A 26,808-nucleotide genomic window follows, 5' to 3' on the forward strand; every position below is an offset into this window, starting at 1 on the left:
AAAGATTTTATTTATTTATTTGCAAGTGAGAGAAAAAAGAGAGAGTGTGTGTGTGCATGAGCAGGGGAGAGGCAGGCAGAGGGAAAAGGAGAAGCAGACTCCCCTGCTGAGCAGGGAGCCCACCCTGGGACACAATCCCAGGACACCAGGATCAGGATCACGACTTAAGCCGAAGGCAGACGCTTAATCGACTGAGCCACCCAGACACTCCTCCTCACCCTACGCCTTTCTGCTTTCTGAAGCAGGAGGACAAGGTCCTCTTGTCTTTGCAACTGTGGGCAAGACAGGTAGACAGCATGAGAGTTCCTGGACCTGTTTCACCTGTTGCTTTGTTCTCTGGGTCATTCTATTGAATTCAACAAGGATGTATGGAATGACCTTGTATATGTGTGGCATGCAGTAGCGTGTCTTGGAGGAGATGGATGGGAGTGTGGTACAGACCTTCTGCTTACAGATTCCTGCATAACCCATCTAAGTACTGATAAGAGTCTAGGGCAATGTGGACTGCCCCAGCTTCCGTGGACAGGTCAGGGAAGGCCGCACGGGGCTTGGCTTTGGAGGCCCAGAGACACATTCCACCAGATGGCAGCATGCCTTGGTTTCCAATTTGAGATGCAGCACTGCACTTTCAATTAAGTTTGTGTTCAACTTGACCCATGGACCTTTCAAGTAGAAATCCTATTCAGCATGAGGCCTGAGCCATAAGCCTTACAACTAGAGATGGAGGAAAAACAGAAAGACAAGTGGGAACCAAAGTCTGCTTTGAACTAGACCCTTCACAGACGCACTCTCCACGCTCTGCCCCACCATGGAAACACTACACACACACACAGTGTGCCCTACATGAAAAAACCTTAACAATAGCTAAGAAAAAACCACTTGGGCCTAGAAAGCTAAGGGCTATTCAGCCAACTCCTAGTACCCATTGGAATGCTTTTAGTATATAAGAGGAAGAAAAAACAAGAAGCAGGTCTCAGGCACTGGGTACACAGCCGGCTGAGCCACGAGACGTGCCAACATTTACTGTCTTTCACAAGCTTACATTCTAGAAAGTGTCATGGCTCCTTCCATTCTCACAATAGGCCTAAATGTTGTTTGCCAAAATCTATGCTCCAGAAATTCCACATTTAAACAGTAACAGCAAAATGGCCTCAGCAAAGTCTGCTGTGAAAGACATTATCTACTTTGGTAGTGAACGCTTCTATACCTCAAGGGCCCAGAATATGCTTGCCTTGGACCCAGAGGGAAGGAGGCTTTCTCATTCACTCTGCTTTTTGGATTTCTGCTTTTCCCTAGAGAACCCCCAGGTCATGTCCTTGGCTGCAAGCCCTCACCTCCTGTGAGCAGGGCAAGAGGGGTTGAAGACCATGTCATAGTGCCATTTGGAGTGCTGCTAGGGCCCACAGAGGTCTAGAACACACCTAGATAGAGAGAATCCTTCCCACTGAAGAGGATGACGCAGCCATCATGCCTCCAAAGGACAAAGTCCTTCCCTCTGGTTCACCCCAAGGATGAACACAGTTCTCAGGCCCTATAGGGGGCATCATAGCTATGTGGACTAACAGATGGGGATAATTAGATATTTAATAATTTCTCTGCTGTTAGTCCATGTAGCTATGAAGACATGTAATCATGTTTAGGGGGACAAGACATTACTTCTAAAACCGAGAGGGAACTTTGAATGAATGATCCAAACTCTTCCCCAGCCCTACAGGGGACTTCTCATGCAGTGACAAGAGACTCAGTGTGGTAAGCCTCCCCAGTGGGAAGGGCACTGATTCAAAGTTAAGCTCCCTGCTTTGGATGGAGCCAGGAGACCTCTGATGAAATGGATATTATAACTTGTGGTTTCTTTTCTTTTTTCCTTTAGGGATTTGGAACTGCTGGAGAAAAAGGAGAAAAGGGAATCCCTGGCTTGCCAGGACTTAGGGTATGAACATAGAATGTTACTTTCCTGGGTCTGTCAGGTTATCCGGTCCATTGGGTCCATTTTTTTGTCCTGTTCGCGCCTTTATGTTGTATAAATTGATAGCCACCAAAGTTTCTCTTATTTCTCTTCCTCAACTCTCCACCAGGCCCCTGAGACCCCTCCTTTCACTTTGTCCCCATTTCCTTGACTTAATGGCTCTCTTGAATAAGGAATTCAGCCAACTTCCTTTCCTTGCCATCATAGAGAATTGTCTTCGGGATTAATAATGGGGTGAGCTTGTCCTGACTTCACTATTTTCTATCCTGGGGGAATGTAGTCTAGGGTGCGGATGTTATAGTAATGGAAGAGGGCTGAGTATAATCTTTAAAGGACAGAAACAAGCCTGGGATGGTCTAGAACATGAGTGACATTTGCAGTCAATAATTTCCAGTAATAACCCCTCTTCAAGGAGAGGAAATAATTGTTAGCCTTTGTGATTCTAAGTGCTTTAGGCATTTACCTATTCGGCTATAAGCAATTGGCCAGCCTTAGCCTTAAAGAGGTAACATTTAGAGAACTGTGATTTTGGCTTAGTCATAAAAGTCATTAAGAATCTTTTGAGTGTTCAGCAATGTTTGCCCTTTACCCTGCTGTTTATTTCTCTACTTTTCTCTACTCCCTTGTCTTGAAAAGACATAATCACCAGCAAAGAATGCAGTTGGGGTGAGAGACAAGAGGCCCTCCCACAATCTGTTTAAAAATGTCATGACTTGGAACTAATGCAGACTAAGTATAATACCACCCAGGCTTTCTACCAAATTCCACCCAGTACTTAAAATGCTTCCATTTATTTTGCTCTTTAAAAATGCTCTGTGTAGCTATTCTGCCTGATGAATTAGTGCTTAGAAGTCATTAAGCCAGGTCTAGGGACATTCTCATACCTGATTTTAGAAGCTGGCTAAGTTCTGAACTCAGTGGGAAAGCTTTGTTATAGAAGTCTACTGGCTTTTTCTAATGTGGGTTTTTAATCTTTCTAAGGTGGATCCCTTCTCTTCACAGGGTCCCATGGGTTTGGAAGGATTCCAAGGCCCTCCAGGCAGTCAGGTATTTTGGTTATTATCACTAATCAAAAGGTCCCCTTGTTTTACTTAACATGGCCTCAGTCCAGAGGGAACCACTGCTTATGGTACAAATTGTCTACCTCCCTTTGATGGGTATAATCTCAGCTGCTCTCTTCTTTTGTCTTCATCCATGAGGCTGAATATCCAGGGTTGACCAATCCAGTGCCATTCCATGGTCCTACTGCTTCATATTATCAGGGGCTAGGAAGTCCAGCCTGCTTGTATTGATTCCTAGCCTTGGGGCCCATATACCTCCTAACAGGCAAGTTGGCTACCTCAAGCCAAACTGCCTTCTGGAACATTGTACACCCTTCAGAGTCAGGTAGAATCCATGCATACCCTGGAAGGTCTGCCAAGATCCCTATGCCGTTTGCCCTGGCCTCATCCAAAGACCAGTCCCTCTTATGCTCTTAGACATTTGACTTAGTTCTAACTGTGTTTCTGTCACAGGGCAAGAAGGGGGCTTCAGGTTTCCCTGGGCTTAATGGATTCCCAGGAATGAAGGTAATGTTGTTGGGAAGTAGAAATCCAGGATAGGGGAGGTGGAAGGGTGAAGAATTTCCATAAATGCTGTTTAGTCCATTTGGCCATTCTAAGAAAGTTTCACAGATGGGGTGGCTTATATTTAAAAAAAAAAAAAAAACAGAAAATTACTTATTCCTTGCTGGTCTGGAGGCTGGAAGGCCAAGATCAGGGTGCTAGCATGGTTGAGTGAGGGTCCCTTTCCGGTCACTGCTTCTCACTGTGTCCTCACATGGTGGAAGGGGCAAGCTAGCTCTCTCGGCCTGTTCTTCTAAGGGCACTAGTCCCAATTCTGGGGGCTCCATGCTCATGACCTGATCCCCTCCCAAAGGCCCCATGTCCTAATATCATCCCTTTGGGCATTTGATTTTCAAAATGAATTGGAGGCAGGGGAGATGCAAACACCTGGACCATAGCAAATGCCTACCTATGAGATGAAGTATTCTTTCCATATTTTAACTTCTTAAATGTTCCTCTTTCATGTGAAATGTATGAACCGTACTTTGAGCACACAAAACCAGTGAACCTTCCTTAGATACTGCTTGATCAGAAGTAGACTAAGAGTGGGGGTGGGGGGGGGGCGCACAGGAGAGGGTTGCAGGAGCAAATCCATCTCTACAAGGAGGAATATTCTACTACTGACATTGCTCATAATTGCCACATTTTTGGTTTTATGATTGCTTTAAAATTCTCTACAGACAATGCATCCCCTTATCACCTGTACTGGGGACAGGCAGCTCCCACCACCCCCACTGGATATGCCACAGTATCTGATTCTGATAACTGAGTCCCCCTGGACTCAGGACTCCTTTGACTTCATCTGCCTGAAATCATCTTCTAACAATGCTTATGACAGCAGCAGAGTCCTGGGCCTGCTTCGGGTGGGAAAAAAAGTTGAAACTGCCCCTTCCTTTACACCTCTATGGTGTGGCAACATTGTCTATTCTTGGGATCTGTGTCCCAGACCCAGAAGCAGATGACCCAGGAGTTGGGTTGCTGAATAAAATTGGGATCCCTTATTTTTGACACGTGTGCAAACTGAGTGTCAAGCCCCTGGTGTCCTTTGCATTGCCTTCATCTGAAATTTACTGGACCTAGCAGGCCCTGGGAATCAGGAGTTGCAGAAGGAGAAAGCTTTCATTTTCCTGGGGGAATGGCTTTGAGAGCACATAGAGCTTGAGTGATAAGGTCATGGGAAGTTTGCGTTTAACTGATTGAATCTTTACAGGGTGAAAAGGGTGCCATTGGCTTGCCAGGCCCAGATGTTTTCATCGATACAGATGGTGCTGTGATCTCAGGTGCAACTTCTCATTGATTGGAGTGAAAAAGAAAGGAGTAGGGGTTACATCTATATACCCTATAATTGTTAAGAGGACACTTTTCTAGCCACTGTATCGCTGCTCAAGCCAATGCCCTCAAGGGCCCCTCATGGGTCCTGTACTTGGGGAATGAAGCTAACTCCAATGTATTTGGGCAAAGAAGCCAAGGCCTCTACTCCATGTTTGTATTGGGTCCACCAAGACTAACTAGGGTTTTGGTCAGACTGGGCCTGGACTTGCTGAAAGTTGTTCTCCTAATGATGCTAGGGAAGGATTGATATCCTCCCTGGCTAGGCTGACTTCAGCCTGAAACAATGGGACACTTGGGGTCTTATCTGCATGATCCCATGCCTGCTTGGGTTTGACAACTGCATAGGAAGTGGAAAAGTATCCAGATATCCAACAGTGTTCCCATTGCCTTCTCCAAACATCTGTATGCCCACTGTCTCCTGCGACTTCTTGCTTAAGCAAAGTCTTCTGTGACTGTACCTCTTTTGCCTCAGTCTCTGAAATTGTTTCTCCCCTCTCATCCTCTCTGGCCCATGCCCTGTTCAGTAAACTCATTGAAACTAAGGTTTTAATTGTTGGTAGTAACTTCCTGGGAACCTATTGGCATAATGTGAATAGTAGACTTCAACACCCTCATCCAAGTGGTAGACATTTGAGGCATGACAGAAGGTTAATAGTAGTAGAAGACCCTTCCTAGTTCTTAGCAGATCTTACCATGGAAGGTTAGCCCTGGCTGGACTGGTTCTGAACACTAGTGGAGCCTTAGCTCCTGCCAGCCCATGATTACACGAGACCATCAGCATCTGGGAGACCTGTGAAGGGCAACAAAGAGACTTATACCCTGAGAACATCTCCTTGCAACCCTTTTTAGGCATTCTGTGCCTTTGTGGACCTCCTCTGGGTTTGCTTACTCCTTTTTTTTTTTTTTCATCGTGATGCCAGGTTATCCTGGAGACCCCGGTATGCCAGGCCTCCCAGGACTTAAAGGAGATGAAGGCATCCAGGGCCAACCTGGCCCTTCTGGTGTCCCCGGCTTACCGGCTTTACCAGGTGAAACAAACTAACCACCCCCTGCACAGACATGCTGGTGCCCAGCATCCCCTTCGGCATCCCCATCTGGTCTGGGTACATACCTAGCCAAAGTCAATGGAAAGGTAAACTGTAGTCACTAAGTTCTTCACCACCAACCCAAGGCTAATGTATAGGATAGGACTTGGCCAAGCAGATTTCCTTTGGCCTGCTGATGTGGTGTTGCTGGACAGACAATCCTTTTGGGGTTTGCAGTAACTGGAGGGGACCGGTGTTGGACAGCTGGAGCCCTGTCACTCTTCAGTGGATTTGCCATCCCAGCTGATGCTTGCCAGCAGGGGCTAACAAAAGCCAAGAGGGGTACAAAAGTACCCAGACCCTCACTCTGTGCTTAACTCAGACACTAAATAGCCCAGGAACCTATGACTGAAGCCACCATTAGAGAAGCACACCCATATGTCATTCTATAGTAGTGAATAGAGAAATACCATGCTAGATTCTCAGAGGCCATGATGAGCCAAATGTAAGTTCAGGCAGGACTTTGACAGGCTTCAGTTTCTAAGTTCCTTGGGGATAGACATCTGTAAGGATGCCTGTGCTTTGAAAGCAAGCACCACTGAGGTTGAAAAATCAAAAAGGAGGAGACTGGAGACCAGGCTTCCTGCTCAGGTTCACCACCAAAAAGCTCTGCACCCTTGACCATGTTCCCCCATGTCCTCTGCAGCTGCCCTCTGCCCAAGTTTCTCCCCACCCCGATCCCAAGCAGGCTCCCCACGGCCTCAGCTGAGCCAGCTGAGATGGCTAGACCCATCTGTACAACTAGGGAATTTCCCGAACTGGGAAAGGGGGAGCAAGGCTACAGGGGAGCCTGGATGGGGCTCAATCTCACGACCCTGAGATTGCGACCCTGAGATCCTGACCCTGAGCTGAAACCAAGAGGTTGGCCTAGATGACTCCTAAGGACCCTTCGAAATCTGATGCAAGAGAAGGGCAAATGGTCTCCCCAATTCTTCCTTTGGAGGGAGTTCCCAGCATATGCCGCTGCTTGGAGCACCCCCGGAAGAACAGGATGATGTGATTTGCATTACTTATTACATTATTATTATTATAATTACATTATTATTATTATTATTACATTATTACATTACGTGATTTGCATTGCTTATCCTTCCAGGTATCCCAGGTGCCCTAGGGCCCCAAGGAGTTCCAGGTGTGAAGGGGGACCAAGGAAACCGAGGCCGCACCACAGTTGGGACAGCTGGCCCCCCTGGCAGAGATGGTTTGCCAGGCCTGCCCGGCCTACCGGGCCCACCTGGTAAGTTTTTCATGCTTCTCTTTGGTCTTGAGACTCAGGCGTGATCGGGACTTCAGAACAGCCATGATTCTTGAGAGAGTCATGATTCTTCTCATAGGAGAAGTAGCCAGAACCCTTGGTGCTCCTGGGTCAGAGCCCTGCTGCCACAGGCTAATGACCAGAGTGGTCAGAGCACTCACCCACAAGCAAGCAAGCTAAGGTCGCCTTGATGCCTGAAAGCTGCCTGATGACTTCCAATCTGTGTAGTCATTTCATCCTATCCTCTGTTGTTCCCAGCCCCTCTGTCTCTGGTCTCACAGCTCCTGAAGAAGCAACGTTGGCTCTTTTTCAAGCTTCCTCTGGTCCTTAGGGCTCCACTGGGGTGGGGGGGTGGCTGGGAGCCTGAGACATGGGAAGCCAAGCCTGGGCCCTCAAGATGGTTGCTCCAAGCCTCTACAGGGCTTATTCTTATGTCTTCTACTTGAGCATGGGTTCTAGATTCTAAGAGAAAGGGTGGTCACAGGCCCAGCATGTTTCATCATCATCTGAGCCCCATGTCCATGTCATCTGAACCCTGGGACGCTTATAGCCATTTCCTCTGTTGTCCCAAGAGCATTTTCTGGGGTAGACATTGGGACTGTTCACTTACTGAAGCTGTCTTGGTAATTCCTGTCCTCTCAGTGTCTAGTCCAGTGCCTGGAACATGGTAGTCCTTCTGTGTGAACCTCAAGGGCACAGGCCTTAGCAACTGAGCTGCTGTGCTGAGTCATACATGTTGCATCAATCTTTGTGTTTCCCTTTTCCTGAAGGTCCCACATTTGAGACTGGAACCCTACAAAATGCAGAGCCAGGCTTCCCTGGTCTCCGAGGAGAACAAGGTCCAAAAGGAAACCCAGGCCTCAAAGGAATGAAAGGTGACTTTTTGTTTTTGGTCCCCTTGGGTTTCTGTGTTCCCCTAAAATCCTTGCAGAAGCCTTTCTGGGGCATGAGTAGACTAACAGCTTTGGGAACCTGAACAGAAGCAGTCGGGGGGTCTGATTGGGGATTTGATTATAGGATTGTTGGCAGAGCTCCATATTTAGGGCTCAGAGACTGAGGCTGGTAATTGAGGTCACAGGGGACAAAGTGGTTCGCGGGCTCTTCTTCCTCTTCCTATGCCATCTGCCGGCAGAAGCTGTGGCCGGCAGCCCGGGCTATCAGCCCGCACACTCTGCAGCACTTCCCAGCGTGCAAGGTCAAAGGCCGGAAGTCGCTTCTCATTAACTTCAGCCTGAAGGAAAGGACTCTGAACAGGTCAAGTCCTGGCCCTCCAAAAAAGCCAACAGGCCCTAAGAAAACAACCACGGGTCCCCACTGAGGGGGAAGGGCTGATCGATTAACGCAGCCTTCGGCGGCACAGCTCTGTCCATCATCTTACGGCCTCTGGGTCATTCCTCTGTTGCACACTCTTGAGAGCCGGATATTAAAGTGCAAATCAATCAATTCATTTCAGTTGCAGCCCAGGCCAAGGTGGAAGAAGAGGTGAGACTGCAGGCTGAGGAGAGGTTTGGGGATGGCCGAGGGGTTTCAAGTACCCGAGATCTTTCCTCTTCTGTTGCAGAATGACCAGCTCACCTCAGCCTCAAGTAGAGCGGTCCTCACTTCCTCTTCCCTGATCTCAGTGCCACCTCCTAACATGTCACTACTTAATTAGATCCATCTTTGTTGTGCAGCTCCATAGAGGACTATTTGGAGGGAAAAGGAAGGGAATTGCAAGCTTTGACTTAGGATGTGAGCCTGGGCTCTTCCCTGACTCACCGCAGAGCTAGCCTATTTCCTGGCACCTGTTACTAGGCCTTCTGATTCCCTCCATAGAGTTGTTCACGGTGCAGATCCCTGCATTCATATTATTCTTTTTTCTTGGAAAGGTTGTCCACTTTGTTTAACCATTGTCTTCTTTTTCCCCTAGGGGACTTGGGCTTCTGTGCCTGTGATGGTGGTATCCCTAACACTGGACCACCTGGGGATCCAGGCCTGCCTGGGCCCCCTGGCCTCATAGGCCTTCCAGGCATAAAAGGAATCCGAGGAGATCCAGGCTCTGGGGGTGCACAGGGCCCATCAGGGACTCCAGTAAGTCTTACCCAGCTTTTGCTGGGAGGGAGCACTGGGAAATAAGGAAATAAGGAAAGAGAGATGGGGATAAAACAAAGCTTCAGGATTTGGATCTGTAGTATGAAAAAGTCAGACCAGATGATGTGCAAAGTCCCTTTCTGCATCCTTCCCTCCTCTGTCCCTCCCTTCCTCCATTCTTCCCTTCCTTCCACAAAATCATTTGCATTTGCCTAGCACACTCCAAGGCCCTGGAGGTAAAAATCAAACTAAGACAAGGTTACCATCCTCAAAGATTTAAACTTTGAGAAAGGATAAGAAAATCGGTGGGCAGCTGTGCTCTAAGATGATGATATATTCAAGTGCCCAGAGCGGTGCTAAAAGGTACCCAAGGATCTGTTTCAGGTCAGACCTAGGCTGGGTGCCTGAGTCCTACCCTGTCTCCATCTCCTGATTCTGCCCTTTTGTCTCTTTACCAGGGTTTATTTGGGCCTCGCGGTCCTGTGGGCCCCAAAGGAGAGAAAGGAGAACCGACTCTCAGTTCAGGATCAGGGTTGCCGGGGGAGCAGGGTGATCCTGGCCCCCAGGGGCTCCCTGGGGAGACCGGAGCCCCAGGCAAGGATGGAATACCCGGCTTGCCAGGTCTGCCAGGCCTCCCGGTAAGTTGATCATTACTGGGTGACGAACTCTATAAATCCTCACATCTGACTTCAGTCAGCAGTGGGGGGCAGTTCTGATGGCCACTAGACCATGAGACAGGGCAGAACAGAGTCCCCAGCATCTCTTCTGGCCTTGGCCACTAATGCTTTCTGCTCTGTGCTTCTCCTTTCAGTAAGATGGGAACCTTTCTCTGGGCCTGGGTCACATTCTCAGTTGATAAACCCCCGTAACCACTGACTCTATTGCTTAAAATGCTTCAACTTCTCACTAGCTTTCCCCTGCAAGTAATCTAGCAGCTTTCTGGGCCCCCAAGGACTGTTACCCTGCTCCTGTTTCCTAACCCCCTCTCCACCACTGATCTAGGAGGTTTTGCATGATCAGATCTCCGGGGGTTGACTAGCTTCGTTCCCATTAACCAAACCAGAGGAATTGATTGAGAAACTAGAGGGATCGAGGATTTTGGCCAAAAGTGAAGCATTGGCCACATTGGTTACCTGTTTCCTGTGGTCGGAAGCCTCTCCTGATCCGTCTTTCAATTGGGATTTCATTCTTTCTTCTGTGTTGTCTAGGGTGACGATGGACAGGGCTTCCCAGGTGAAAAGGGCTTTCCAGGACTTCCTGGTGAAAAGGGCCACAGTGGTCCAACTGGGCCCCCAGGAATTGGGCTACCGGGATCTCCTGGACCTCGAGGGCTTCCTGGAGATCAAGGAATCAATGGATTACCAGGTCAACAAGGCCTCCCTGGACTTCCCGGTAAGTCATGGAATCAGATGGCCTGAGCCCTGAAAAACTGACCCCCAGTAGAGTATGGCTATGACCCAGGTACATGAAATGTGTCAGATGAATAGCTTTGGCTGATTGCAATTTCTAAGGGATTTCATGCAGAAAAGAATCGTAATTATGCCTTGGTACACACTGCACAGAGCAATGTAGATTTCAGTCCTACTTAGTGAGAAAACTTGGTAACAGACCAGTCTGAAAAGGTAACAGAGCTGCCTTGGGAGCTTATGAGAGCATAGTCTCTGGGAAATTTCAAGCAGATGCCGGATGGCCATTTTGTTATAATTACCATCAAAGTAATGAGCTGGAGATGGGATAGGTGTCCTCTAAATTAGATGGTAATGTCATCAGACCTTCACTCCTGAGGTCTCAGATTGACAAGAGACCCTACCCGTATCTAGTCTTATCGCTATTTTCTACCTTAAATCCTTCCCACTTAAAGAGCTTCTCTTTGTCCCTAAATTGCTGGAATTCTAAGGAGTGACAGCCCTGCTTGTAGATGGCAAAGGGGCCATGCTAATAACTCGCCTTCTTCCAGAACAGCTCTTCATTCCAACTTTGGCTTCCATTTGGGAACCACCCTACTTATGGTTATCTGAAGTTTGGAAACTTAAAATTCATCTCTCATTCTTCATTCGCTGTGCTTCTTATGTTCTTTCCTTCCTTTTCTTGCTGTCAATGTCTTGTTATCTCGTGCCCAGCTTATCAAATATACCTCCATTCCTGTTAGAATAAGTGGAGGGTTGAAAGGAAGGATGGGTGGTTGGATAGATGTGTGGGTGAATGGGTGAATGGCAACAACTTCCTATGTGGCTTCTCCTCTCCTACCTCCAGACTTTCACCCACTCAATTCTGCTGTGAACACTGCTGCCAGTATAATGTTTGTAAATTATTGCTGTCATTGTGTTTCGCCCTAGTATGAAGCCACAAATGATGGCCTTTTTCTGGAATGTTCTTCCTTGATTTTCTATTTCTGAACTGTTCTTCCTCTTTTTTTCTATGCAGCCAGGTTTTACCTGTCTTTCAGGGTACAAGCCCCACTTTTCCACTAAGCCTTCTCTTGACCTCCCCAGAATGTCACTGCCACTTCAATTATGTATTTTCTTCTGCTAATGTTTTTGCTTTTCCCAACTGCTTCGTAAGCATCTGGATGCTAAGGGAGGCAATCCTTTTGGCATGTCTCAATTTGCCTAGTACAATGCAAATTCCTTAAGAGACTAACATATACTTGCAGAAAAAGGGAATTCTCAGTAACCAAAGGGCCATTTCTTAGGCCCGTTTCTTCTCTTTCTACCTTGACACCTTGAAGAATTACTAAAATAAGAAGACAGAAACCAGAGCATGTCAATTTTTATTTCCCATAAAATCTACTTGTGTACGTTGCTATAACAAGGATGATAGTACAGGTTAAGAATCAATGATTCAAGATTCTTAAAACCAAGTCAATATTTCAGTTTATAGATTCCTATGAAGGCAGTAAGGAATTTTTTTTATCAGACTCAATCATCCTGCCTTTTGCAAGTCCTGGTGTCAGCCACAGCTTTGCATCCAGCTCTGTTCCCAGGGACATTATTCCTGGTCATTCCATTGCTCTTCTGCCAACTGGGTCTTTATTCTACACCAACCATTTGTGCAGACAACTGGGTTTTAAACTGAGCTATACTGGGACGGTGCACACATACTTACGTGCGCTCAAATCGGATATTATCAGCATTCCGATTGCTTGACAATAGGCTGAGTCAACAGAAAGAGGCCGATGGGACCATTCTTACCCTAAACGTCACTAGGTCCCAGACACAGAAAGCTCTTGGGAATATAGTTCTATAGTAAACTCTAGCCTGGGATATGCCTTATGCAGAAAATGGTCTTGTTGCAGTAACAAGATTTTCCAAAAAATTACTTCAACTAAGAGCATCAGCTTTCTTTTTTCTCTCCATGGCAACCAAACATAACTCCTCAAAACAAGCGATTTTGTTCCACACATTTTTAAAGACACATAACCTGTGAGCTCTAGACATTGCATTTTGGCCATTACTTTTGCTATGAAAACCAAAGATGAGATTCTGTTTTTTTTTTTTTTCTAAAGAGAGTATACAGATGGCTGGGTGAGTGGGCAGGGGCAGGAGAGAATCTGAAACAGGCTGCCCTACACCCTGCCCAGAGTCTGATGTAGGCCTCCATCTCAGCTCTGAGATCAGACCTGAGCCAAAATCAAGAGTCTGATACTTAATGAACTGGGCCATTCAGGTGCCCCCGAAGATGCTGTTCTTTTTTTTTTTTTTTAAGATTTTTTATTTATTTATTTGACAGAGAGAGATCACAAGTAGGCAGAGAGGCAGGCAGAGAGAGAGAGAGGAGGAAGCAGGCTCCCTGCTGAGTAGAGAGCCTGATGCGGGACTCGATCCTGGGACCCCGAGATCATAACCTGAGCCGAAGGCAGCAGCTTAACCCACTGAGCCACCCAGGTGCCCCTGAAGATGCTGTTCTTAATGTACTCACTCCAACCAGCCGTGGCCCAGGCTAGGATGGCTGCATTGCCAGGAAAGGGAATGTAGTCATTAGAAGCCTTTTACTCGAGTGGTGTGACTTATTACAAACCTTGGACAAGCAGACAACTGGCTGTTTCCAAAGAGGCTCTCAACCAGATGCTCATAGCAATCATTCACCCTGGTTATTGCCGACACAGCTACAGTGTCCTTGATCCCCGTGTGCATGTCAGCTCTCTCCCTTCAATCCAGACAGGGAATGTGATATGTGGGCATACCCAGACTGCAGCCCAGACGTAACCTAGGGCCTCAGGGAACTCCCATCCTGGTTTAATTTTCTTCTTTACTCGATTGGTCTAGGTGACTGCTGCTGCAGGGAGAGCACTGGTAAAGGAGACTTAGTCACAGAGGGAGGTGAGCACTAGCTCAGTCTTGAAGTTCTCGAACACCAGTATGGGCAAAAGCTCCTTTCCTTTTCATTCACCTCTATCTCAGACACTCATGATGGTCTGAGCACCACACTAGAGCCTCTGGTTGGTTGTTGGTGGTGGGGGGGGGTTGTGATCCTAAGGCTGGGGCACAAATCAGTAAGTAGGCACGTGGTCTCTGAGAGGGACTTGATTTCCTTCACCATGCATGTCAATGGCTTCGCTGATGTCTGCCTGGAGCCCCTTCATTTGGTGAACTTAACTGGGGCCATAACTTGCCTTGGGAGTTACCTGGAAGGATGTATAAGTGTCTGATGTTCATTCAGGGGACCCCGAGTAAATGGAGATGTTAGAATCTCAAGAAACAGAGGTGCTTTTTATTCTGAAGTTGCCTCTGGGCAGTAACAGGGACAATTTGGATTAATTAGCTCCAGCATTGCACTTGCAAAAGAGAACTCAGAGACAATTTCTGCTTTGTCGGGGGAGGAGGCTCTGAATTCAGGATAGAAAGTAGAAGACAGAGGAGTAAAGTGAAAGAGCCAGATGCCAGGGTGACTTGAAGTTCTTCCCTCCTGAGCATTTCAACCCTCCGCTTGCAATACACAAGGGTGCTGGGGTGCGTGGGTCTTTTCCAAATGCCAGTCCTTGGCCTCATCCTCTAAAGGTTTGTTTTTATCTGGCTATCACAAGGGGAAAGAATTTATGAAACTTATCTGATGAGTGGAGTGAGAATGGATGTTCATGTTTGCAGCCAGCACAGAGTCATTGGATTTTACCCTTTATTTTGTAAGATTGAAAGCCACGGATCTGCATGTTTGTTTGATGTGCTGAAGTCAACAGGCTACTGAAATGGCGAGGACATGAGAACCTTCTGCAGGGTCCCTCTCACGCTAGCATCCAGGGAGGCTGCTTTTCAGCCTAGTCCAAAGGACAGAGGCCCAAGCTGAGCACAGGATTGGCAGCCTTTACTCAGCCAAGCATCTTCTCATGTTGAGCTTGCCCACCATGTCTAGTTCTATAGTATGGAAATGGCCCTCAGAAACAGCCTATCATCCCAAAGCCTGGAAGGATGGAGTTGGGTGTGACCACCTACGGGGGAAGATCAGGCCCAAAGGTCCTCTCCCCAGCTGCAGAAGACTCTCAGAACCTGAGGTCTAGAAGGCAGATAGTGGTTCCCCAGGCTACAGACTATTGTCACTAACCAGACTAACGCAGAAACCAGGGGATGGCCTTGGAAGTGTCTTCTGAATAATCCTCCTTAAATAAGATGATTTTTAAAAATGCCCATTCACTGAGGAATGGCTGGGGAGCTGGGCACCAGGCAAAACACTGCTAGCATCATATTGTGTCTTCCTCACCAACACCATAGGAGAAAACAGCTCCCATTTGATGCCTGAAGCTCAAAGAGGTTAAAGTATCTTGCCCCCATGACGAGTGAGTAGCCGAACTAGGATGTAAGCTCACATCTCTCTGGCCTCAGAGCCCAGCATCTTAACCAATACACTATACTGTTCAATTCCCCATTTTGCTTTCAGACTGGAACAAGTGGAGGAAGAATGGCAGGAAGTTGAGTATGTGAACTGAATCATAGCTTGTATACATATCTGTATGAAATGCAATTTGTGATTTCCTTTAAGTACGGGTGAAAGCTATAGCAGTTTACTGGAACTGTTGGCTCTGTGGCTTTTAGCAGACCTTGGGGGATTGTTTTAATGAATAGGCAAGATTAATTTTAATTAGCATAGCAATTGTTTGTAAATGGCACTTGAGGGACTCGACATGCAATTTGTTCATCAGCATTTTATTAAACGTCCCCTCTGTGATCTTATATAGACTCTTTATTTGCATCATGAGCGAGCAAGGAGGAATTTGCTAGCGGAAGGGCTGGGCATGCCAATTTCAATGTCTCAAACACTGAAATTGACTACTGAGTCAGATTCTCCCTGAGTCACAGAGTTGACTTTTTCAAAGAAGGAGCTGAGGGAAGGTTCACTGTTGGTCTGTCACAGCCAAGAGCATGGCCTTCAGTGTTTGCCTAGCACAGAAATCCAGCTACCTTCAGACCAGGGCCATAATCAGTAGGTTTCTGGAGATCTCAAATGGGGTGGGGCAAAAGAACACAATGGGTTGTTTTCATTTCAAGAAAAGGGCAGGGCGCCTGGGTGGCTCAGTGGGTTAAGCCGCTGCCTTCCGCTCAGGTCATGATCTCAGGGTCCTGGGATCGAGTCCCACATCGGGCTCTCTGCTCAGCAGGGAGCCTGCTTCCTTCTCTCTCTCTCTCTCTGCCTGCCTCTCAGTGTACTTGTAATTTCTCTCTGTCAAATAAATAAATAAAATCTTTAAAAAAAAAAAAAAGAAAAGAAAAGGGCAGACATGTAAACTTGAGGGGTCTTGGCTGCAAGCCCTCCAGTCTAGTCACCTGGCCATAATGGATCCTCAGGATGAACCCCAAGCCCCCATTGTAGGGACAGGCTCCATATGAGGGTGGGATGAGTAGGCAGTTCCCCTTTGCTGCTGCTCCTACAGAGGTTATCTTTCAGAAATCTTGTTAGGTGACATCTGCTGCATAGGTGACTGCCTGCCCACTGGGCATTGATGATTTAGGAAGTGGCTTTCCGGCACTTGGCCCCTAGGGGTACCATTATCTACAAGCCTCTGCACTAGGAGTAACTCCCAAGAGCTTCTGATGTCACGATTCTTCTGCATGGGCTCCCAGCTGCTGGGTAGGAAGAACTTGGTTGTGCCATCCAAGGGGATGGGAATAAAGTATCATGCTAGCGGGAAATCAGTTCTGACTCGGTGGGCTCACTGGATGCTTCCATGTCACCACTTACAGGGATCACCTTGCCATGTATAATTCCTGGGTCCTATGGTCCATCAGGCTTACCAGGAGTTCCCGGATTCCCAGGTATGGCATGAGGCCAGAGAATGCCACTGAGCACGCTAGTAAGGGCCAATGAGCCCACGGAAGTGGGCAACATGTTGGCAGCATTTGGGGGGGAGAACCACATTCCTCCTGAGAGAGCGGCCTTGAACACTGAGGAAATAGAATGGCTCTTGGAGAAGTCTGTGTGGGGAGGTAAGGGTAGGAGCCCGTCCGCCAACCCGAGGGACAGGATTCTTGAGTGAACATCCCAAGGGTGGTCAGCCACCCTGAATTTCCTTTTCCCTCACCACTCATGTTTGGGTTCGCAGGCCCTAAAGGGGCCCGTGGCCTCCCTGGGACCCCAGGCCAGCCCGGACTGCATGGGAATAAAGGAGAGCCTGGAAGTCCAGGATTGGTTCACCTTCCTGAATTGCCAGGTAAGGAATAAAGCTTTTCCTCACCTGCTTCTCCTCTGCTGGGACCATGGGCTTGAATCATGGTAGCCAGCCATCCACTGATCACGGGCAGTGAGGTCGGCACTCTGGTGTGCGTGGGGTGGTTTTGATTTCCTACCCAGGAGGCACAGGGCTTCAATCTTGGGTGTGACAGTGAGTCAGAGTGCTCAGGGCCATCAGCCGGGACCAGCTGGAGTTCAGATGGAAAGTGCCTCTGCCTGAGGTTGCGAAGCCACTAGTGAGAGAGCTAGGATTCCCCCCGCTCCCCCTTAGCTGACTGCCAAGCCTCTGGCAAGTTCTGGGCTCCATTCCTTCCAGGTCAGACAAAGAGATTGAAATGAGTCGAAAGGAAGGGGTTCCTTTCTACCCCTTGGCTCACACCCTGTTGCAAGCTTGTTCTCCATTGCACCAGGGGGTCTTAAACTCTGTTGCCAGATCTGCGGCCCCAGCATCACCTGGGAACCTGTTAATAATGCAGAGTCTTGGCCCCTCGGCAGAGCTAGCTCAGAAGCTGGGGAGGGGGTGCTAGGTGGGGGTGCTCAGCCACGTGGGTATGGCCAAGCACCCCCTCCCCAGGTAGTTCTGACCCACACACAGTTTGAGAACCACCCTGCTCTGTAGCATGGGGCTTGTCATGGGCCATGTCCTCCATGGTTTATTTACCCAGCTTCAATCCCCTCCGACCACCCAGGAAGAGGAAGACATGACCGCAGGGGGGAGATGACTGCAGAAGAAATTGGGCCTTTGACAGGGAGTCCTGGGTATATAACCTGTGCTCTTTGGCCTGTGAAACAGCCCTGAGAGTGGGTTACTGGGCTCAGCCCAAGGCCTTACTGAGCTAGAACCTTCTGCAGCTTGCATGGTGCATTCCCCGCCTCTGGGTGCATCCTCCCAGGACCAGGGGCTCCTGCCTTTCAAGAGAAGTGACATACATTATCAAAATATTAGCTTTTGCAATAGAAAAACCAAAATCTGTCTCAGGGATCTGCACCCAGACCTATCCCTTCTAAACCTCCATGGCCTTTTTATTTTTTGCCTCTCTACATTTAGGATTTCCTGGACCTCGTGGGGAGAAGGGCTTGCCTGGGTTTCCTGGGCTCCCTGGGAAAGATGGCTTGCCCGGGAAACTTGGCATTCCAGGTTTACCCGGTTCCAAGGGAGCACCCGGTGACATCTTTGGCGCTGAGGACGGTGCTCCAGGAGAGCAAGGCCTCCAGGGATTGCCAGGGGACAAAGGATTTCCTGGAGACTCTGGCCTTCTGGGACCCAAGGGTGACTCTTTTTGACTCACTTACATAAGAATCTACAGAAAGTCTTTCAGTGACCTGTATATCCTTGCATGAATAGACACCTGAGTCTGGGGTAATGGACCCATGAGGGGTGACACTGAAAAGCCATTTTGTTCTGTCTCTCACTTCTGGGGACTTTTTCTTAAATCGCTGGAGTCTGTTCTCCTTACTTCGTAAATCCTGAAGTAACTGTAACAGTGAGTTGGGTTTCGTGTACAGCCTCTGATCTGATTTGTCACTAGGGCAAGAGCAGCAAGGGCTGGGGCAGAGGAGGCCACCACACCGGGGATGTAACCTGGGCCAACGTCTTGCGCTGCAAGTTGCTTTGGTGACCAGTCCCTGCTGTCCATCCAGGCTGTTGATCATCTGTCCCTTCCTTTCATTAGGTTTGCTTGGGAAGTCAGGCCTGCTAGGCCCCAAAGGTGAGCGGGGCAGCCCCGGCATGCCGGGCCACGTGGGACAGCCAGGGCCCCCAGGGCCTCAGGGTCTGTTTGGCGTCAAGGGCAAACCCGGGCTCCCAGGTGCACCAGGCTTTCCCGGCCCTTCAGGTAGGTCCTTTGGAGGAGGAGCCCCGACTTAACAGCCTTAAGCCGGGGCCCTGGGCCCTGTCGCCCTGAGGGGCAACCACAGCAGTGCGCCAGGGGCAGGGTCTAGAAGGATCCTCGACCTTCTCAACCTCTCACGGTTCCCAGTCTCAGGGGGCCCTGGCAGTGCCAAGCAGAAGAGATTTGTGCACTTTAGCTTCCAAAAGGGTAGCACACGTCCCTCCCTGTCCCTTCCCCATGGCCTCGCTCCCCCTTTCCCAGTTCAGGAAGTGCCCTAGTTGTGCAGGTCGGTCTAGCCATCTCCACTGGCTTGGCTGGGACTGTGGGGAGCCTGCTTGGGATCAGGGTTGGGGTGGGGAAGCTTGGGAAGAGGGCGGCTGTATGGTGACTTGCCTCTCCGGAGGCCGTGCCTCTCAGGACCTGCAGCCAAAGCGGCCGTCCCTGGGCCGTGGGGCTGACATCCACCCATTGGCTCCAGACTAGCGTTCATGGTGCACCTGCTCCTCATACTACCCACCTCACCCCTACCTCAGTGACTACGTCACCCCCCCTCCCCTTATTCCTGGCCACATGACTCTAGTTGAGTTTCTGCCGAGCCACTAAAACCCTTTTTATCCCTTTTATCCTTCTGTATTTCTGGGGTCTTCCCATGGGCTGTCCAGGTGAGAAAACAGTAGGCAAGCTCACAGGCTAACACCCCCACTGGCTTCCCTGCTCAAGGCATTCACAAACTATACACTAGAACCTGGCATAGCCAGGGGTCCCCGGACTCATGCTGGGGCGTTGGCCCCCATTGAATTTCCTTCCCTTGTTGTGGAATCCCCTTCCCAGCCCCCCATTAGAATCCTGGGGCTTGTGGCTACTGGATGCTTTTCAATTCGTGGAAAGCCAAGTCAGCCATTCATTGAGGTCCTTGGGGGCCCAAACACATCTGTCGTCACTGGTTTAATCCTTTAGTTTTTTTAATTTCCTCGCTTTGTACCTGAACATTCTACTTGGGCAGCAGCTCAGGAGGTTAATCCCATTGACCAACTTAAACCCCGGTGAAAGAAATCCCAGAATACCTAGGAGACCAAATGGGCCTTGGGGATTTCTACAGGACTTGGCACTAGGGGGTCTTTCAATCTTAAGGCCAAGGAACTGGCTGATTTAACTGCTTGCAAGAAGGATTAAAAGGGCAGCCCTGTCTCCATGGCTCCCTGGGAGGCTGAAACAATGGCTCAGCTTTAACCTCTACTTCCCCGGATTGGCTCAGGAAACAGCCATTGTGGCATGGTTCAGACAGTACAGTACCAGGAAGCCAGGGTCCAGTTGCCTCCCTGGCTTCCCAGAGCCCCATTCACAGGCAAAGATGTGAACCCCATTCATAAAAGGGGGAAGAAGCTCTAACTGGAAGGGGTTTGCGTGCCCTGCCAGCCGCCATGCCACGCTGAGAGTGATAGCCATTGGCATGTGTGCTTCTCGGGGTGATGAAAGCTAAGGCTTCAGCCAGCCTAGAAGCCTGCCAGTTAGCCACCTGCGTGGGGCCATTGTTAAGGGACCATTTCCAACACCAACCCAGCCAGCCAACCAGAAGCCATGGGAGTGGGCACCGGCCCAGATCTGGACACAGCCTCCCTTGACACTGTCCCATGTTCTCTCTTATGCTAATTCAGGACATCCTGGAAAGAAAGGTGTAAGAGGCGAGTCAGGTCCCCCTTCATCGGCTGGAAAGAGAGGCCTGCCAGGGCTGAAAGGCTTTCCAGGATCTCCAGGGCTGGTTGGCTTCTTGGGGAGCTCAGGCTCGCCAGGGAACACTGGGTTGCCAGGCCTGCCAGGTCCGAAGGGTAAGTGAAGCGGGTGGGATTTTCTGTGCTAAGAGGGTCAGGCAGGGCCAGTGTTAAGGGAAGGCTCCCACCTAAGCTGAGTCACCCTCGCTACTGGCTGGGTGGAGTGCTGAGCCGGATGACGCTGGCAGGAAGGCCCAGAACAGTGACCACCATGCTGGCTGTTCTCATTCGCCCCACCCCTTCCATGGTGTCCGATGGCTCTCAGTTTCCACTAGCCCACCCGAGGTTGGATAGGAGACGTCTCCTTTTTATATAGGGGCAAATGACAGGTCCAAGGTCACACAGCCAATTAGCAACAGCACCCAGCTAGGGCTCATCTCCCTGCCTCTTAGTCCTAGACTTTTTTTTTTTTTTTTCCTGTGCCACTCGGGAGCTCTAACTTGGCACATGGTAAGAAAGGCACCCACTTCCTCTTTCCCTCCTGTCGCTTCAGTGCCATGTCCCTGTTTAGGGAAGTAGTATTATATGTAAGGGTTAGCAGCTGGGACTTTGGAGTTAGAGAAACCTGGGTTGGAATCCCTTCTCTGCAGCTGCCAAGCTGTGTGATTTGGGGTAAGTTATTTAACCTCTCTGAGCTTCCATTTCCTTGTATGTCCAATGGGGATAATAATAGAAGTTCTCGTTTCATAACAGGTGAGAAGGGGTCTGCCGGGCTGGCTGGCTTTCCTGGGATGCCTGGTCTCCCTGGTATTCCTGGCGCAAGTGGATTAAAGGGAATTTCTGGCTCCGCCGGAAGAGTGGGACCATCTGGACGGGCTGGTAGTGCTGGTAAAAAAGGTGAGCTGGGGAACTGAGTTCTGAACTCGCTAGCCTTGCTTCCCAAGGTATGTTTTATTTGTCAGCCTTGAGGCTGCTGTGGCTTGTACCCACCCTGTGTTAGATAATAAGACTGGGGGTTTCTGAACCCCATCCCATGGCTTTTAAGCCATAAGACCTAATGACTTCTGAGTTTTCGCCATGTGTTAGAGGCCTCACCACATGCTCCCTGTTGCTCAGTGGAAGGGACTTTGCAGTAGGCTTCAGAGTTGCTGGCCGACTTTGGGCCTGTCAAAGGAGAGGGCATGAACGTAGGTGGGAAGTCAGGGGGCCAGGGCCAGCCAGGGAAGGGCCTGGAAAGGAGGCCTGTGGGTAGTGCGGGAGGAGCAGAGATGAAAGGTCAGCTCGTGCCTGACCCTGTGTCTAAGCTTCCTCTCACAAGGGACTCACAATCTCCACCCCCCTCCCCTGCAGGAGACCGAGGCGACCCGGGGCCAGTTGGAATACCCAGCCCAAGACCTCCCATGCTGAACCTCTGGTTCAAAGGAGACAAAGGCTCGAGAGGCTCAGCTGGATCCGACGGATTTCCTGGGCCCAGAGGTGCCGGGGGGGGGGGGGGGGGGTGGGGGGGTGGGGGGGGTGGGGGGGGGTGGGGCAGGCAACCAGCAGGAGAAATGCTCATCCTCAACTTCCCTCCTGAGAAAAGGCCCCCTCCTGAGAAAAGGCCCCCATCACAAAGCCCCCCAGAGTGGCAATGTGGGTGGCAGCAGGGGGTCCAAGGAGGCTCCCAGTGTTCATTGTCACTCTGGAACCGAAGTTTGTTTTTTGTTTTTGTTTTCCTAAAGATTTTATTTATTTATTTGACAGACGGAGATCACAAGTAGGCAGAGAGGCAGGCAGAGAGAGAGTGGGGAAGCAGGCTCCCTGCTGAGCAGAGAGCCCGATGCAATGCGGGGCTCCACCCAGGACCCTGAGATCATGACCTGAGCTGAAGGCAGAGGCTTTAACCCACTGAGCCACCCAGGCGCCCCTGAAACTGAAGTTTTGAATCACTGGCTATTGTACCCCCTGGAGGAGCCTAGCAGATGCTGGGACATGGGCACCAGCAGTGTTGAGACAGAGTGGCCCTGACTGGTGCACCCTAAGGCTGGAGGCACCTCCCCCACTCTCACCTTCACAATCCCCTCCCCCACACTGAGCTAGCCATTCCCAAGTCCTCAAGGCTGCACTTCATTTGCCTGTGATCCTGGGGTCCTACAACTTGGGGAGCAGGTTTGCTCCTGCCCAGAGTCTTTTTACTAAGCCCTTTGTTTCTTTCCTAGGTGACAAAGGAGAGGCTGGCCTCCCGGGACCACCAGGCTTGCCTGGAGCTCCTGGCTTCCCTAGTACCATCAAGGGACTTATTGGGAGAGCTGGCATCCCTGGCTCCCCCGGACAGCGGGGCTTACCTGGCTTAAAGGGGTCCCCTGGAATCACAGGTTTTCCAGGAATACCAGGGGAAAGCGTAAGTTTGCCCAGCTCCTGGTCTCTCCATGGGGGAAGGGCCTCTGTAGCAGGGGACATGCCCCTGGGCCCCATCTTTCTGGCCGCAGCCCACTTCCCGGCCTCTTCCCCTACCTCACCATAGACAAAGCCCTCTCCCTGAGTCTGGCAGGCCTTCCTCCACCCATTTCCTGAAGGTTCCTTCCTCTGGGCCTTTGTTCATGCTGTTTCCGCCACAGAGCAGAGACTTCTCCTTTGCAGCTAACTGCAAATGCAAATGCCCACCCGTGCTTCGGGTCCTGGACCTGGGTGCCCACTACCCCGGGAGTCTCGGAGGTCCCGCCCTGCCGGCATGCTGCACTTCTCACTGCTTACGTGAATCCCAGTTGGTTCTATGTGGGCTCGATTTCCTCAATGAGATTGTCAGGCCTTGAGAACAAGTCCTTACAAGCTCTTCTAGAAGTCTGCATCCCACTGCTGGCATCCCTCCCCCCAATGCCCCAACCTTGAGCTAGGCGCATTGTAAGACTTTGGTACAGGGCTCTGGACATTGTGATTTTAGAAAGGTCATTGCTGACAAATGGCAAGTAATCAAATCAGCTTGTCTGAGCTCTTCAAAGGCAGGGCAATAAGGTAGGCATAGCCATAAGAGGGAGCTGGGTTCGAATCTCTGCTCCCCTGCTCATGAGCTCTGTGATTCTGTGCATATTGCTTACCTTGCCTGAACCTTGCTTTTCTCATCTGCGCAGAATGGAAAAGATACTCAAACCTCCTTCGGATAGCAGTGAAAATTAAATGAGCTGATCTGAGTAAAGTGCTTAGCTTGGTATCCAGCAAATGGTGGGCTCTCAATAAGTGGTAGCCGTCATAGCAGCAGTACTGAAGGGACTAAATGAACTGGATTCTAGAATACCTGCACTCCTCGCCGGCAAAATTCCATCCCTTTAAAAGCAGCAGGCCTTGGGATGGAGAGAACACACACACACACACACACACACACATACACACACACACATCCCAGAAGCATCTGCAAAGGAAAACATTCTTAGCTGGATGATCCTGACTCCTCCACCCCTTGGATGGATGGAGTCAAAGTGGGAAAGCATTTCTATAAAAATGGTAACATTAACCCAAATGCAGACTCCAGGACCTGCGCACAGCCTGCCTGCTACGTGGTTCCTTGCAAGGACCCAAAGCTTGCACAACCTGCAGCTGAGGGCTGTCGCTTTCCCCACGAAGCAATCCTTTTCCTTATGCATCATGGCTCCAGAGCTTTGACATGGGGGGCGATAGCCGACTGTCTGCAGGGGGCACTACCAAACATCTGGCTGGACGGTTATGTCCTGTATTTTTAAAGAGACTTGCTACAACAGCCACACCTTGATTTCCCAAGATTCTCCTTTTGATAGCCGTTGGGAAGTTATGAATGATGGGACCGGGATTAATCTACAGATAGTGTCCCTCCCCTAAAAACCCTGACTACGCATTTCCACCCTTGGCTCATCACCTTCCCTTCCGCAGGATGCCCCCCCCCCCCGCCCCGCCACAGCATACACAGTAGACCTTTCTTAGGCAGTGGTTCAGGGAAGGTGAGGAGTGGGTGGGAGGCGAGAGTGTGGAAGGCCCCGAGCTCCGGGCAGAAATAATGATTTCTATATTGCTTTGAAGGGTTCACAGGGCCTTAGTGGAGCTCCCGGACTCCCAGGAACATTTGGTCTCCCAGGTTCAAAAGGTGAGGAGCATAATCCCCTCCAGTCCTGTCCATGTTGATGCAGATGGTGGGCCTTCATCCTTTCTGATGGCTGAGTTATAGTCCGTTGTACATATGCTAAGTGAAATAAGCCAAAAAGAGAAAGGCAATTATATGAGTTCACTCATATGTGGAACATAAGGAACAGCACGTAGGACCACGGGTAAGGGAGGGAAAAACTGAATGGGAAGAAATCAGAGAGGGAGACAAACCATGAGAGACTTGGACTCCGGGAAACAAACTGAAGTTTACAGAAAGAAGGGGGGTGGGGGGCTGGGGTAACCAGCGATGGGTACTAAGGAGGACACGTGTGGTGATGAGCACTGGGTGTTGGACACAACTGATGAATCATGGAACACTACATCAAAAACTCATGATGTACTCTATGCTGGCTAACTGAACATAACAATATTTTTTTTTAAAAAGTTGAGGAGCATTTTCTCTTTTAATGGGTGTTTCCAGAGTAAGGTGGATTTCTAGCAGGCTCGGGGTTCTTGGGGAAGGAAACTCGGCGTTCAAAGGGAAGTGAATTGATTTACCTTTTCTCTTTGGCCAAGCCTCCTTCTCAGACTTTGCTCCTCAAACATGTGTGACAAACAGTGGTTTGACCCACTTGCCTTCCAAACTCAGCAGCAGAGGAGGGCCTCAGCTCAAGACAGTCTTTTCCCTTGCTGAACCCAGCCCACAGGGCAGGAAAATTTCCCATACTTGCCATCATCATTGTTTCATTCTGGTGATGTTTTAGCACCCTTCCTCCCATCTTCTCTGCACATACTGAACCTAGCGATGTTTTCCCAGTGGAGATATGCTTCATGTAACAGCATTTCTCGCCAATAGCCTGATAGCATCCCAGTCTTTTTTTGGTGATTGGTCGCTTTTGCCCAGTGCATACTTTTGTCAAAGATCACCTCTGGCTACATTGAATCTGAAAAGGTTTTGCCATCAAAAGATCTCTTTGCTGCAAAATGAGGTCTAGCTTCTCTTAACCACTTGGACAATATCTTCATATCCCCAGGAGATCAAGGTCAGACATTTGGAATTTCCGGTAGCCCAGGACCCAAGGGACAACCTGGGGAGTCTGGTTTTAAAGGTAAGTCTTCTGTCCTTTTATCTCACGTGTCTCAGAGACTCCTCAAAACTGAGGATCAGGAGGAATTGGGGAGGTCAACCCCCAAGTTCTATAACTTCTATCCAGTGCAGAGAAATTTCTACCCTGACACATATCTACTCAAGGCAGCCCACAGTTTCCCCAAGCAAACCAGTTTACTTTTCCCTTGAGACTCATGGGGTAAGTCTAGTAAGACCATTGGGATAATGGCTTCCCTTCCTTGGTTTATAGTTATCTAAACTGGTTCTCAGTCATTTCCACCCATTACCGCTTCTTATGGGGGCACTCAGAACACATTGACTTACCTTAGTGGGCAGCACCTTGCAAATGCAAAGACAGCTACCATTGCCATATTTTTCAGAGGCTTTTCACTGGACCTGACTCTCTTGAGACTTCAAGTAGATTTCCTTTCCTGCTGCCTCTCTCCCTAGAAGAAACATGGTGTCTGAAACAGGGCCTGAACACTCAGCATTTTTCTTGATTTTGTAGGCATGAAAGGAACAGATGGCATCATTGGTGATGTGGGTTTCCCAGGAAGCAAAGGTGAAGATGGGAATGTTGGGATTTCTGGAGATGTTGGCCTTCCTGGATCTTCAGGTACCGTGCCACCTGATGACTGTATTCTGAAAAACTGAGGGTTGGCTTCAAGCCATGGTCCAGTCTGAGCTCCTGCCTTGTTTTCTCTTTCAGGGCTCCCCGGGACTGCAGGCATGAGAGGAAATCCAGGGTTTCAGGGTTCTCCAGGCCATCCAGGGGCCCCTGGGCCCCTGGGACCCTCTGGCCTAATGGGAACCAAAGGTATGTGTATTTGAGAGGAGGTCATGGGGAAAGGGGTTTTTCCCTCAGTAAAAGGACAGCAATTCCTTTATATTAAGAGACACTCTCTGGAGGCAAGTCATTTCCAGGGGAGTCACTGGCTGGGTCACCTGATGGATAATCGGAGGAGGAGAACATGGAATACGTGGAGAAGAGTTAGCGAGAAAGGCTGTCGTCCTGGCACACATAGTCTTCCAGGTGTCAGGGATGGGCAGCGAGTCTCTGGCTGCTGGCTCCTCTAGGTCTTGGCATTGCCACACTGTGTTC

At 49.6% G+C, this 26,808-nt stretch overlaps 1 protein-coding gene across 3 annotated transcripts in view; it reads left to right on the forward strand.

Moving 5' to 3' along the window:
* Nucleotides 1-26,808, forward strand: part of COL4A6 (collagen type IV alpha 6 chain) — a 271,016-nt gene that overhangs the window by 230,348 nt on the left and 13,860 nt on the right. For 2 of the 3 annotated variants that reach the window (XM_082717346.1, XM_082717347.1), the window contains exons 14-36: nt 1,871-1,930; nt 2,969-3,013; nt 3,481-3,534; nt 4,781-4,850; nt 5,823-5,930; nt 7,084-7,224; nt 8,013-8,117; nt 9,152-9,312; nt 9,771-9,950; nt 10,521-10,704; nt 13,578-13,631; nt 16,482-16,553; nt 16,841-16,948; nt 18,017-18,238; nt 18,642-18,803; nt 20,456-20,626; nt 21,263-21,406; nt 21,860-21,985; nt 22,708-22,889; nt 24,536-24,599; nt 25,633-25,707; nt 26,215-26,322; nt 26,416-26,523. In XM_082717346.1, coding sequence (XP_082573472.1) covers nt 1,871-1,930; nt 2,969-3,013; nt 3,481-3,534; nt 4,781-4,850; nt 5,823-5,930; nt 7,084-7,224; nt 8,013-8,117; nt 9,152-9,312; nt 9,771-9,950; nt 10,521-10,704; nt 13,578-13,631; nt 16,482-16,553; nt 16,841-16,948; nt 18,017-18,238; nt 18,642-18,803; nt 20,456-20,626; nt 21,263-21,406; nt 21,860-21,985; nt 22,708-22,889; nt 24,536-24,599; nt 25,633-25,707; nt 26,215-26,322; nt 26,416-26,523 — 2,704 coding nt within the window. The remainder of the gene's footprint in view (nt 1-1,870; nt 1,931-2,968; nt 3,014-3,480; nt 3,535-4,780; nt 4,851-5,822; nt 5,931-7,083; nt 7,225-8,012; nt 8,118-9,151; nt 9,313-9,770; nt 9,951-10,520; nt 10,705-13,577; nt 13,632-16,481; nt 16,554-16,840; nt 16,949-18,016; nt 18,239-18,641; nt 18,804-20,455; nt 20,627-21,262; nt 21,407-21,859; nt 21,986-22,707; nt 22,890-24,535; nt 24,600-25,632; nt 25,708-26,214; nt 26,323-26,415; nt 26,524-26,808) is intronic. The other variant, XM_082717348.1, reaches the window with a different exon arrangement.

Source organism: Mustela nivalis, assembly GCF_964662115.1.
Source record: "Mustela nivalis genome assembly, chromosome: X".
In the NCBI taxonomy this organism is placed as follows: Eukaryota; Metazoa; Chordata; class Mammalia; order Carnivora; family Mustelidae; genus Mustela; species Mustela nivalis.